This window comes from Saccopteryx bilineata, chromosome 1 (genome assembly GCF_036850765.1).
Source record: "Saccopteryx bilineata isolate mSacBil1 chromosome 1, mSacBil1_pri_phased_curated, whole genome shotgun sequence".
Classification (NCBI taxonomy): domain Eukaryota; kingdom Metazoa; phylum Chordata; class Mammalia; order Chiroptera; family Emballonuridae; genus Saccopteryx; species Saccopteryx bilineata.
This window is the reverse complement of record NC_089490.1, coordinates 181,290,413-181,304,895: the sequence shown is the minus strand read 5'-3', so window position 1 is coordinate 181,304,895 and position 14,483 is coordinate 181,290,413. Positions and strand designations below refer to the sequence as shown.

The following is a 14,483-nucleotide window of genomic DNA, read 5'->3' as shown; positions in this document are numbered from 1 at the left end:
TGCATGATTCTTTGCAGAGAACTACACTATTTAAAAGTATTTAGTCTACTCAGTTTTGCATAAAATTTAACCTTAATGATGTCCACACTTGGTATAGAACATATATCATGTAGTAATTATTTATATATCATTTTCCCTCTATAGTAGTTGATTTTGAATATTCTTAGTTCATGAGGGTATTTAATGATTTTTTTTATTAATGTTCTCAGTAGTCTGAAAATGGTTAACAGAGTACAGGCATGCCTCGGAGATAATGCAGGTTCGGTTACAGGGCACTGCAATAAAGCAGGTCATAATCTTTTTGCTTGTGGAGGGCCTTGCCTTCAGTTTTTAAAAAACACAACATCTGTGAAGTGCCATAAAGCTGACCAAGGCTCACAGGCAAAACAAGTTATGCCTGTACATATTTAACTCCTTCAACTAAACTGTCCCCTTTAGGGAAATTAAGTCATCAAAAGCTCAATGACCCTGCAAAACTATGTACAGTTTGTGTGTGTGAACTACTTTGCATTATTAAAACAGCTTCTCCTGATGAGAGAGACACTATGTAAGACATGTAATAAATCACCTGATATTTCATTGTCAATGGCATTAATGCTTGGTCTTGTACTCTGCCCTGATCACAGGTTAAAGTATTGCACAACCAACTGGTCCTTTTTCACAATGCCATTGCGGCTTACTTTGCTGGAAACCAGAAGCAGCTTGAACAGACGCTCAAACAGTTTCATATCAAATTGAAAACGCCTGGAGTGGATGCCCCATCTTGGCTTGAAGAATAGTAAAATCACTACTGGAAACAAAAGAAAAGGAAAGTCACAGTGGTATATTTCTAAACAGACCTAGTAAGAATTAAGCAGAGTTGGGAGAAGAGAGATGGGGTGACAACCATTGTAGAGATTCTCACACGAACAGCTTTAATTTTTCCCTTTTTCACACTTTAACAATTGAACTGTTGAATTTGATGGGAATGTGGGTGGTTTTAATGTAAACATAATTTCTATAATCTGAACACAATAATTTTCTTTTTAAGAAGTCCTTTTGTATTGTAAGGGTTGATGGCTATTTCTGTAGTTTGAAAACATCTAATATAGATTTGCACTGACCAAATAAAAATTCAAGGTTTTTGGTCCTAGGAATGAGGGCCAGTTGTAACTTTTCCAAAGGGAGATTTACATGATTTGTATCAACATCAGATATTTTATATGAATATATTAAACATCTTTAAGAGATTCGTGTATTGTCTTAAAGAAAAAGAAACTATTTTGCAGAGTAAAATTATTTGATGTTCCTGCAGCATCCACCGTAGGCAGCTGCACTAATGAATGACTGATTGGCTTTCAGAGTTCTGGCAAATAACCTTTTTAAAAATGAATCTGTACCATTGTAATTTTGTTTAGGCTTTTTTTTAAGGTGCAGGAATCACACAGTTATATCTATGAGGCTTTTGAGCTTATGAATATGATCCAAAGTCAGGGTGGTTATGTTAGCAATCTTGATTCATAATGAAACCTGCTGAAGAGAATTTTTTTTGACAGGGGGACTTGGGAATTGAAATTCTTGATGGTTTCTAGGGTAGAAATCTGTGCTCAGAAAGCTAGTTTTGGGGTAATCATTTTGACAGAAGTGAATTCCTAGGTGGCTTTCATTGACTTCCATATATAACAATACCGGTTAAGCCTTAAATCACAGATATGTGCCTTCTCAGATACAGTAATTCTCATTCAACCAGTGTACATAATCCGTAAGGAAACTCCTTTCAGATAATGTTTGACCTGTCTGTTCCTTCCTTGGAAAGAGCACTGTGTATAAATATTGGGTTTCTTTGTATTCGTTAAACCATGGTTAGGGTTTAAGGTGAAATCAACTTTCAAATATACTGTTTGGTTTTTCTTCATTCCTCTGATGGAATGGGAAGACAGAGGGGTTTTTACATTTGAGTAATAGAAAGGCAATGTGGGAGAGTGTGACGGTGACAAGGAGGAGGGGGAGTGGAGGCCAGCACTTTTAGTTGTTCAGCACGGTTGGCTCTGTGTTGTGTGATTGGCCTGTCTGCTGTGTGGCTCAATCAGTAATATAATCGTTTTTCAATATACGTTCTCTTGATTTTTGTTGTAGACATAAATTAATATTTTGCAAGGTATTCCTCCACCTGTTCATTTTTTGTGTGTTGAAATTAAGTACTTAAAATTAATGTTATACCTGAATTTCGTGGACTGTAAGATTTGTTATATATGTTCAAATACCTTTTAGCTGGCTTTTTAAATAATATGCCTGTTTTCAGAGCTTACTACAATGTAATGTGACTATAAATCATAAACCTATTTTGAATCATTCCCTCCTGTATATTTGTACTCTGAGAGAGCCTTATTTTATTCTTCCAGCAGGATTACTACTTGTAATAGTTCATTTACATTCCCCAGAACGTGCCTCTGGTGTGAATTTTGTATTCTTATTAAAAGTGTTGCTGCAGTACTTTGTTTTGCTGGCTCATCATTTAAAATAGGAAGCAACTGTTTGGAAATTCTGAGAACATTTTATTTGTTGTTTTAGAACTTCAAAAGATGGTGTTTCTGTCCCTTGTCATTGTTTTTCTCAGTAAGTTATTTTTTCCCCCCTCAACTGGAATCTCTTGGGAGAACATATCCACTCTTACCACATTTCAATAATAATTGTAGTAGCTAAGAAATTAAGTAGTTTCATGGGTTGATGATTTTTCAGAATAAACTAAAGATATTAGTGATTCTGAGTCATAGGTATGTGTGCAAAAGAAATAAGTACAATTACAATTAGCTAATGGTACATTTACTTTAAGTAATTCATATTCATTATAGAAAAAAATTTAGAAGTTAATTTCAATAAAATTGAAGATAAATCACTTGCCAAGAACTACATGGAAACAACTCCCCTAAAGTTAGATATTTTAGATATTTTAATAATTATGTATGTTAAAACTCTAGTTTGAATATCCTTTAATATGCATACATTCATCTTGGTAGTCTTACCTGGTTATTCCTTTCGGTTGGATGCTTAGAAGTGAAAATGAGCCCTCAAAGGATATGTACCCTCTTAAGACTTGGTTATGTATTGCCAGTTGACATTCAGGAAAGATTTTGCCGTTTTATACCTCCAACAACATGTACATGTTCCTCTTTAGCATATTTTTTAAGCCAGTATGCAAAAAAACAGCATAATATATATAATCAGCCGAACAACACTTTATAAATGTTTTAAATGGGAACGGAAAAGCAGCCATGAAGATAAAGACTTGAACAATTAGGATTTGGGAAATTGTGAGGTATATGGTAGAGAAAGAGCCAAGTTTCCTCTTATTAAAATAAATATTATTCATGAAAAATTGCACTAAACAGCAAATCTGTTAAATTTAATTCATTCTGCTAAACATAAACAGGCATATTAAAAAAATTGGGGTGGTAAACACAATACAGTATACAGATCATCTGTTATAGAATCGTATGCTTGAAACCTATATAATTTTTATTAACCAGCGCCACTCCAATAAATTCAATAAAAACTAATAAAACAGTTAATTTTTACAGTCCATGGAATATATTTTCATTTATTTCTCTATTCTCTTAATTTCTTTCATCAGTATTTTTTTAATTTATTTTTTATTTATTCATTTTAGAGAGGAGAGGGAGAGACAGAGAGAGAGAGAGAGAGAGAGAGAAGGGGGGGAGGAGCTGGAAATATCAACTCCCATATGTGCCTTGACCAGGCAAGCCCAGGGTTTTGAACCGGCGACCTCAGCATTTCCAGGTCGACGCTTTATCCACTGCACCACCACAGGTCAGGCTCTTTCATCAGTAGTTTAAAGTTTTTATTATACAGATCATTTTGTTGTTGGTTAAATTTATTTTCAAGTACTTAATTGTTTTTGGTATTATCATGAATAGAACTGATTTTATTATATCTTTTCCACATAGTTTGATTTAAGCATACAGACATATAACTGACTTTTTGTTTCTTGATTTTGTATCCTACGTCTTTTGTGAATTTTTTGATTAATTCTAACAGTTTTTGGTGGAATCTTTATGATTTATTATATATAAGATTATTTCATCTGCAAAAAGATAATTTCACTGTTCCTTTCTGATTTTCATGCCTTTTTTTTCCTTGCCTGATTGCTCTCCCTAGGACTTCCTTCCAGGATTATGTTGAATAGGAGCGGTGAGAAAGAACAGTCATCCTTGTCTTGTTCCTGATACTAGAGGAGTAGCTTTCATCTTTTCACCATCAAGCATGATGCTGGCCTTTCACATGTGACGTTTATTATGTTGAGGTATATTCTTTCTAGCCACAATTTTCACTGAATTTAGGCATCTAAAAAACCTGAAACCCTCTGTAATATTACAGATTATTATATTGGCAATGATTGTCCAGCTGAGAATAGGCTATTTTCTGATCAAAAGGCCAGTTATATTTTGCTTTTCTTCAAAGCTTCTTGAAGGGCCACAGGTCCTTTACTATTTTTATAATATAGCAAGACCTGTTAAAATAGAATGACAGTGCAAACAATTTTCCTCTTTTGAGGACTCATTAAATTCTGTTCTGTGCTCCCACTTGAAGGTTTCCTGCTCAACAGGTTTCCTGGCATCAATGGGCCTTTATAATAAATTGCCAAGTGGTCCTCCTCGTGTACATCAAACTATGAAGTCCAGCTTTGTTTTTGTGAAGCAAAGTTTGATTCTTAGTAGCTATAGAAATTGAGAACTATTTGTTTTTCTGGTGTTAATGCTGGTATGGAAAGAGGCTACTAATCATGTGGAGAATACAATAGACCAAGTCTGAGAGATGGCACTCCATTTCTGTGCTGTTAATTGGATAATATACTATCAGCCGGGAATTTCAATAACATTTTTACAATGAGACTTCCACAAATAAACAAAACTCCAGTCTGTTTTATTTGGGCCTAAGCTAGGCTTTGCCTTAAATAACTTTCATCAAAGACTATGATCTTTCTGCAACTATGGTTCGTCATGGATTGTTAACTCATAAGGAAGATGGAAAAAGAACAGGACACCATTTTGCTGTTCTTAGAAGCAACTTTCCATGACTTCCATCCTGCCTGCTTCTGGTGCAAGTATATGTGTCTATCAGTGCCTTAGGGGTGAAATGTACACCTTGCTGATGTGGGGGCACATCGGGAAGAGAAATGTAAACCATGTTAGTCTTCACTGCATCTTGGAGCTTTGATTATTGAACTTTGACCACACATACACACACACACAAAAAAACTCACTGTAAACATTTTTTTTTCCAAATAGTATCATGGAGTAGGAAGAGGGAAGCCAACTTTAATCAGGTTGGCCTTGCTGAAAAGTTTTAAATTTTAAGTTTTTAGAATAATAAAGTACTCAAATTATTTGTATTATGTGAATTTATTTTTATCCTTTCCTAAATGATTTCTAATTCTATATTAGGAAGCTTTTTATGGAAAACCTACAGGTGATATCTGCAATTTACTTTTAAATGGTTCAGCAAAAATCTACCCACTGATACATATACGGAGAGAAAGCTGGCAGAGGAAAGGAAGGGGAGAACGAGGTCATAGTCAATATGGCGACATGTTGGCAATTATGAAGTAGAAGGGTGGACGTGTGGGGTTTCATTGTACTAGTTAGTTAGCCTTTTAACTTGTCGTCCTTTGAAAGTTTTTATAATCTATTCAATAAATTTCTTTAAAAACTAGGCTATCTGATCCAGAAATACAGATAGGGTCCTGCTAAGTTCTTCTTCCTGCACCAGCGTGACAACCGATCTTTTTGGGGTACAGCTTCACTCCTGCAGTTCTCGGACTCCCCTTCTCGGGCACATGAGAGAAATCAGTTTGTACTCGGGAACACAGAAATTCAGGTACATGTCAAGTTCAACGATTTTCTGTGTTTCATGAAAGATTGCAGAAAGGGCAACTGAAAAAGCAGAAATAGCTTTAGGATATGTGACTGGTTAGGAAAAAGAAGTCATGCAGGAAAACATGCATTCACTAAACTGGGTTTTTCCCTCTCCTTTCCGCCTCAGCTACTGAGGCTATGAGAGAAGTTAAGCCCCAAAATAAAACATTGACTTTATTCTACCTTAATTGTGATGGTTTCTATCTCTTTTCCCCCTCTTCTCATAATTAAGCATGTAATATATTGTTACTCTAGATTTCTTAAAAATTAGCTGCTTAGCCTGACCTGTGGTGGCGCAGTGGATAAAGTGTCAACCTGGAAACGCTGAGGTTGCCGGTTCAAAACCCTGGGCTTGCCTGGTCAAGGCACGTATGGGAGTTGATGCTTCCTGCTCCTCCCTCCTTCTCTCTCTCTCTCTCTTTCTCTTCCCTCTCTATAATGAATAAATTTAAAAAAATGTTAAAAGACCAGGAACACTCAATAAATATAAAGAGAAACATGAAAAAAAAAATTAGCTGCTTATTACTTCATTTATAATAACTTAGACTGCTTAAAATATATTTATACATTGGTAATTTTTAGTAACTGTTATTCTCATTCTAAAAAGGTATTTTATGAGTTGGCCAAATTTTCCTTGATTCACATTTCTTAACTTAATAAATTAGCTTAAATCTTTAAAGAACCCCCCCCACCAAATAATGCATGTTCACATTGTTCTCAAATTCTGTTTCCTGTGCCCTCACCCCTACCTTAGGTCAAAATAAGGAAAGCCCAGTGGATTAAAATTTTCTTACTACATCAATACTAAAAGCAGTAATAAAAGCCCAGACCATGTTTTGAGAATTGAGTTTTTACTATGGCAATGGTTACTATATAATCACTGGTACTATCAAGTGACTTGGGAAAAAAAATTCAGTTTAAACGGTCATGAGTATTTGCTGAATGACTGGTCAGTTTACCGTGTTGACTTTCATCACCTGATCCCACTACACCCTCAAGAGGTTCAGATAGTCCTGAAGTGGGTTTAACAACTTCTTGGATTGATGTTGGCAACCGGGAAAGGCAGACCCTTTAAGAAAAAAAATTTTTTTCAGTTACAGTTGACATTCAATATTATAATAGTTTCAAGTGTACAGTACAGCACAGTGGTTAGACATTTATATAACTTATGAAGTGATTCTCCTAATAGGTCTTACACCCACCCACCTGACACCTTATATAATTATTAAAATGTTATTGACTATTTCCTGAGCTGTGTTTTACATTCCTGTGACTACTTTGTAACTTCTAATGTGTACTTCTCAATCCTTTCACCTTTTTCACCCAGCTCCCAACCCCCCATCTGGCAGCTGACAGTTATTTCTCTATATCTATGAGTTTATTTCTGTTTTGTTTGTTGCTTTATTCCCTTTTGCACATTCCTCATATAAGTGAAATCATATGGTATTTGCCTCTCTCTGACTTTTTTTTTTCTGACCCCTATTTTTTTTTATTATTATTATTAATTTTAATGGGATGGCATTGATAAGTCCGGATACATATGTTCAGAGAAAACATCTCCAGGTTATTTCGATATTTGATTATGTTGCATAGCCGTCACCCAAAGTCTGACTTTTTCACTTAGTAATTCCCTCTAGGTCCATCCATGTTGTCACAAATGGTAAGATCTCATTCTTTTTTATGTCTGAGTAGTAGTTGGTTGTATGTATCACATCTTTCCCTGCATTCCTTTTCTGACTGGAGTATTTAATCCATTTAGATATGTTATGATTGATAGGTATGCTATTTTATTGTTTTCTGGTTGTTTTTGTAGTTGTCAGTTCCTTTCTTACTCTCTTGCTCTCTTTTGTATGTTGACAACTTTCTACCATGTTGTGTTTACATTCCTTTCTCTTTATTTCTTGTATATCTCTTGCAAATTTTTGGCTGTGGTTACCATGTGCTTCGTATATACCCAGCTTTGTTTATAGCAGTCTATTTTAAGTTGGTGGTTGCTTAACAGAGAAGGCCAGACCTTGAATTCATCATGTAGATTTCCTATGGTATGGTATGGTATGGTCTTTGAAAGACTAATCTGTCTCTTTTATGTAATCTAAACTTGGTTTCTCTAAAAAGGCTCACTATTTTCTTTGAAATTTAGTTAGCTTTTTTTTTTACAATAAAACCAGCCACTATAAAATAAATTAGTTAGAAATTACAAATGAACAGCTGTAAGTCTAATGATTTTTTTTTTAAATAGGAGACCTTTCCTAAACTTACAAGGGAAGGGAAGGCGAAGTATATTAAAGCTTTGTAGCAGGCTGTGGTCCTAACTTGCCTCTTTGTCCTTTATAAAAAAAACCGCAGTGACATAATAAGAGACCGTTGTGCCGCCTTTGGGTTTTCAAGCTTTTAGAGTCACTATTTGTGCTCATGACTAGAGCAATGAAAACAAGTCTTTTTTCCCCTCAAGACACAAGTAGCTTCAGTGCCAGCCACTCCAGATGCCATGTCAGTGACCCCCACACTGACCTTGACTTATTCTAGGAAGAACTGTGCCTGTTTAGCCCTTTTAACTCATTTTAATATGAATTTCTGTTCACTCGTGAACTGAGACCATTCAAGAAACCCTTCATTCATGATTCATGTCATTTCTAGTGTGCTGGCTTCTTCATTATTTTAGTATCATTTTTCCTCACAGTAGCCTCTTTGGCATCTTGTACATCTAATCTATGGAAGTAGTTTACCCAGGCAGCGGCAGAGCCAGATGACTGTCCGACCGAAGGCATGCTTAGTCTTTGAGATCAGGATTCCTCATCCCTTTGGTGTAGCCCTAAAAGAAGTAAAGGATCTATGCGACAGGCTGATTCTCCAGCCTCCGGATCATATTTCAGAAGAGAGAATCAATCCCAATCAGTTTTCCTCCCAAACCATGTCAGAGCTGGAGGTGTTTTTCAGGCCAGCACCAGGCTGCGTGGCGCAGGGTTGAGCATTGGCATGTCTTCCGAAATGCTTCACGCGACTGGCCTGAGCACGCCACATAATGTGCTATCTGGCTCTTCCTATCACGTGCTCTTAGGTCCTGCTTCAGAGAGCTTGACTCTCACGGGGTGGATTCCCTTCTGGATCACAGATGCCTCTGGAGGGCAGAACTGTTTTGAACATTTCTCAGCCCTTCCTGTGCTTGTGTAGCAAGGTATTCAGTTATGGCAATCATGATGATTACCATTGCTCAGGCCTCTGGCTCTGAAGGACTGGGGGCCCACTGGTGTCACTCGCTGGTGACGAGGACCAAGTTCAGTTGGCAGACACAGTGACTAACCAACTAGTGTCAGAGCCCCAGGAGTATACTACTGAGATAGGAAGATGAATGAATAAGCTAGCGCCACCCTCCAACATTGTGGTAATGGGAAGAAAGGCTATGCAAATCCTGGGAATGATAATTGAGGGGAGAGGAGGGACCAGTATGCTGGACATGCTCTTAGTGGTTGAGTTGGAAGCAGCCAGAGTCAGGCTCCAAACTGGAACATCGTCTTGTGCATGTTTGTGTGTGTGCGGGAGTGGGAAGGGTGCACTTTTCCATCCTACCGTGGCAGCTCAGTCTGCGGAAATGGTCCCTTCCATTTGTCAAACAGTCTCATTTCAGCCAAATCTTAAATGTAGTACAACATTATTTATTTGTAGGCTTTGAATCCTAATTTTTCCCCTTTGTCAGCAGTCTAACAGAACGTTTGATTCCTTTTTACCTAGTAGCTCTAGCTATTGAAACAAAGAGGCAGAATTTGTCTATAGCTTCTAGGTCAGGGGTCTCAAACTCAACTCAGCATATGGGCCACAAGAGCAAGATCACAGCCGTTCGGCGGGCTGCACTAGGTCTACAAAAGGCAACTGTTACACAACACTTTTCTCACTGCAGTTGAAAACAAAAAAAAATCAGTGCAACAAGCACAATCGTACATGCAGTTTACTCAGTGTCACAAAACGACCAGAAACTGTAGTTCACATCACAACTGCTGTTAACTAAGCTAATATCTAGCTAGGATGCTAGAGAAATGAAAAATACAAGTAGGCCCCTAGGCTTACTTAATTTTATCCAAAATATTTTGAACTTCGTGGATTAGTCTGCGGGCTGCACAAAATTGTTCGGCAGGCCGCATGTGCGGGCCGCGAGTTTGAGACTCCTGTTCTAGGTCATCAGGGGAGAATTATTGGCCAGTTTAATATTTGCCCTTAGTTCCCTCTGAAGGTCAACCTGAGTACTCCCATTTCTGAGAATGAAAAGAAATTAATAACTAGTTACCTAGCTGCTCAAGTGTCTGGGTTATAACTAGGCACACAAGGACTGGTTGCAGGAGTGTTTTAAGGTCACCCAGGGGAGCCTTAGGATCTGCAGAAGTGACTTTCTGGAATTTGGGAACAATTCCTGTAAAGTCCTTTATCACAGTTTTGATTATTGCAGCCTCATGAAATCAGCTTATTTTGACAACAAAGACACACCATGCCAAAAAAATAAAATAAAATAAGGCTGTTATTGGTTATCACTAGAACTTTGGCTAAAGTAGAATAACATGTGACTTTTGTTAAAAATCTGCATGTTGATAAAATGGGGGGGGGGAGGGTGAGCCATAATCTCCACAACTTCCCTTTGCCCCCTATGACCCTGTTCCTGCTCCAGCCTTCTGAATTAGCCCCTCTGATGTCTTTATGGTGCCTCTACCCAGCTTGTCACACAGGACAAAGGTCTTGTAACCATCAGGTGACTTGTGTAGACCCTGTACCGTGAACACAGGAATCACAAGGGGCCCCCTTTCTTTTTTTTTTTTTTTAACTTTTTTTTTTTTTAATTTTATTTATTCATTTTTAGAGAGGAGAGAGAGAGAGGGAGAGAGAGAGAAGGGGGGAGGAGCTGGAAGCATCAACTCCCATATGTGCCTTGACCAGGCAAGCCCAGGGTTTCGAACCGGCGACCTCAGCATTTCCAGGTCGACGCTTTATCCACTGCGCCACCACAGGTCAGGCAAGGGGCCCCCTTTCTTAGGCAGCTCTGTGCAGTGGGGCTGCTGGGGCAGAATTCCTTCCTCTGCCTTCCCCTCCCTCAGACAAGGTCTAACCTGATTATGCCCAGCAGGCTAGCAGGCGCCCTTGGAAATTAGTCTGCTTATTGAGATAAACTGTAAAGAGGGCACCCTTGTAAAGGAAAGAATGCAAAGCTAGAAAATATGTTCCAATCTTTGATAGTGTGGGGGGAGGGAGGAATAAAAATGTGTGAACATCTAACATATTCTTGGCTTCCCCTTATTTATACTCCTCTTAAATTACAAATATAATGTGACTTTGTGACCCCAAACTTGGGGGTAAATATATAGCAGTCCACTGTGAGAGGGTATTCAGTGTCCCTGGGAAGAGAAATTGCCCCCCACCTTTTTTGGGGAAGCCATTTCTATCATAAAAAAATTCCATTGTACAGAGAAGAATAACTTCAGTTTAAGTTCAAGTCCGGCAGTTAATTGTTTGCTTGCCCTGCACCCCTCCTTCCCTGTGTCAGATAGACCAGCAACCCTGCCCATCGGTCACCTCACAGGAAGCACAAAGGCACAATTAAACACCCAAAATTCAGAAATTCCTTTACATGTGCCTTCAACAAAAGGGTGTGGTAGGAAGCATGCCCAGGATTTTACTTAGAAAACCAGGAACATTTCAAGAAAAATTTAAAGCATAGTCATTTGCTCTTTTCTCTAGCATGGTCCTGAGAACTCACCCCCAATCAAAAAATGCTTTGGACAGAAATTGTAATCTCTTTTAAGGCCTAATCTACAATTTAACACACACAAAAAAAGCTGATCATAGACACAAAAACACTAAATAAAAGGCACTTAAATATGCAAAGGGCAAGTTTTTCATCCATTTGCAACTGTAGATGGCTGAATAGTTAATACCACCTCTCTGAGTTAGGTACAGGGACCTCATTTATCTAGAGGGGCCGGCAAGTTAGAAGTGGGAATGAAGAAGTCCTGGGTTTCCCTGAGCGCACCCCCTTTCTGCTTTAGCCTGGTCAGGTCAACAAAGGAGTATGACTATGAACTACCTGTGACCCGAGTGTTTAGCTAGGGATCCTCTTTGTGGGCAAGGCTAGGCAAAATTTGAATAATGGTATTTTTTTCATGACCCTCCCCACTTTCTCCAGAAATGGTCCATTTTAATTCTTTCTATAAATTTGCCTTGAGAAATCTTACGGTGCTGATTTTTAGGGGCTCATTTTATTATTTGCTATCATACTCAAAGCATTTAACCTCTTATTAGAAATAGCTTAGTGCAAAGGGATTGATTGTTCATGAGTACAACTCAATTCCCAGGGGGCATACAAAGGGCTTTACAGATTGCTAAGCCACCAACGTGTCCTTTCACCTGCCTTCCTGTGCTCTGCAAAATCTAGCACAGGATGTGCACATAGTATTCCCCCAGGGACACACACACACACACACACACCACAACACACCATACCGCAGTACATACCAACATTGTTGATTCATTGGGTTTCTGTTTGCAGACTGCCCTATACTGACTATGTTATGATTTCAAATTACTGTTTGCTTTTCCAACTTAGAAGGGCAAACAATTTTAAAAGTTAAAACCATAGCAAAAGAAATCGGCATCTAACATACTCTTTAACTAACTTCCTTTCATTGAAACTCACACTCTTTTGACAACAGGAAGTAGAAAGAAGTGATACACTTTTATGTTACCTCTAAATTTGAATAATAGACAGAACTTACATTTATGATGTACACCAATCAGTTTTCCAAGCACTATACCACTTGTAAACTAAAAAACAGCCTAGCTGGGAAAGTGTTCTTGGTCAGTGATATATACAATGTGGGTTTGAAATGTGGATTTTTTCCTCCTAGTAAATACTGTAAATATATTTTCTCTTTCTTATGATTTTTGTAATAACATTTTCTTTTCTCTAGCTTCCTTTATTGTAAAAATACAGTAGATGATACTTCTACAAAATATATGTTAATTGACAATGTTATATGGTCAACAGAGGCTATTAGTGAAGTGTTTGGGGAGTCAGAAGTTAAACATGGATTTTCAACTGCATGGGGGTCAGCATCCCTAACTCCTGTGTTGTTCAAGGGTCAATTGTATTTCTCTTTCCTTGGTCTTCTCTTCCATTCCTGCCTTCAACACACACACACACACACACACACACACACACACACACACATACCTTCAAAGGGAGAAAACGGACAACTTGCTCTACGAAGACATAGGCAAGGGACAAGGGTCATCAGGTGTCTACTTAGCTCATTCGTATATGTTGGGTCAGGGTTGTCTGTGATCCCTCCTATCCTCAAATCAGAAGCTAAGATTGACAAAGTATCTGTATTGGCTTCTGGTGAAGGAAATACCACTGATTCCGTCCCAGACAGCAGCATCACATATGAAAGCATTTTCTATTTAAAACTTTCAGAACTTATTACTTAGTATCCAGAAAAAAAGTTTCTCCTTCTTAATGAGAACCTAGTCATTTTTTAAACTGTATTTAAAGTTAATTTACTATTTAAATATCTTTGCCTGCAAAAATAAGACATCATTTTGTCAGTTCAAAGTAGTTTGGAAAATTATAGTAATACAATGTCTGCATTTTGCCTATAAGTTGCCAAAGATAGTTGATGCCAATTTGCTTTCATAGGAAGGATTCTACTGATTTTATTTATTCTATAGTTTCCAACCCTTGAAGGAAACAACGTCTCATAATTTCTCTTAGAAATTGTTACTAGATGGCTGGTGAGTCTCTGCAAGTCTCTTTAACCACTGAGTTGGTAGTTTGTTTCTTCTATAGTTTCCATATTTAAGAGCCAAGACACAACCTATAATCTAAATTTGAAGAACTGGTCTCATCAGATGTATTTTAAGAAAAATAAAGATTAAGTAAATCTCAGTCTATATGAGAAAGAGAGAGGTAGAGAGAAAGATTTAAAAATCAGTCTGATGCCTCAGTCCTATGCCAGTGAGACTCATTTCAGTATGCCCACTATGGTTCCCTAGAAGGCCCAGGAAGCCTTGTTTGAGGCTTTGTTTAGTGGTTCCTAATGACAGATTCAAAATACTTGATGCAGCCCTGGTGGGGTAACTGGGTAGCACAGTTGGTTAGTGTCGTCCAGATACACTAAGGTTGGGGGTTTGATCCCAGGTCAGGGCACAGCAAGAATCCACCAACAAGTGCATAAATAAGTGGCACAACAAATTAATGTTTCTCTCTTTCTGTCTCCCTTCCTCTCTCTCTAAAACCAATAAATAAAAAAATAAAATACTTGATGTAGGAAACTGAGAGCTTCCCAGGGCGGAGGAGATAAAGCTTAAAGAAAAAAAATGAATTGGGCAAAGGAAATGGAGTAATTTGGAGAAGACGGCCTGGGAGAGGGAAGAGCAAGCTACAAACAGAGTTCTTCTGTTGGGCTTGGAGAGGGCACCTGTGAGGCCCGTTGCTGGGGTCACACTAAGCTACTAACACACTCCCTGAGAGGTTTGGCTGACTAGGAAAGCTGCAAGCTGGCCACACTGACCACTGCTAAAGAGCCCTGCAGT

At 38.1% G+C, this 14,483-nt stretch overlaps 1 protein-coding gene across 5 annotated transcripts in view; it reads left to right on the top strand.

The window, feature by feature from the left end:
* ARFIP1 (ADP ribosylation factor interacting protein 1) overlaps window positions 1–2,472 on the top strand; it is a 104,530-nt gene extending 102,058 nt beyond the window's left edge. For 4 of the 5 annotated variants that reach the window (XM_066280564.1, XM_066280575.1, XM_066280543.1 and 1 more), the window contains one exon: window positions 627–2,472. In XM_066280564.1, coding sequence (XP_066136661.1) covers window positions 627–779 — 153 coding nt within the window. In that variant the 3' untranslated portion in view covers window positions 780–2,472. The remainder of the gene's footprint in view (window positions 1–626) is intronic. The other variant, XM_066280554.1, reaches the window with a different exon arrangement.
* Window positions 2,473–14,483: the final 12,011 nt, after the last annotated feature.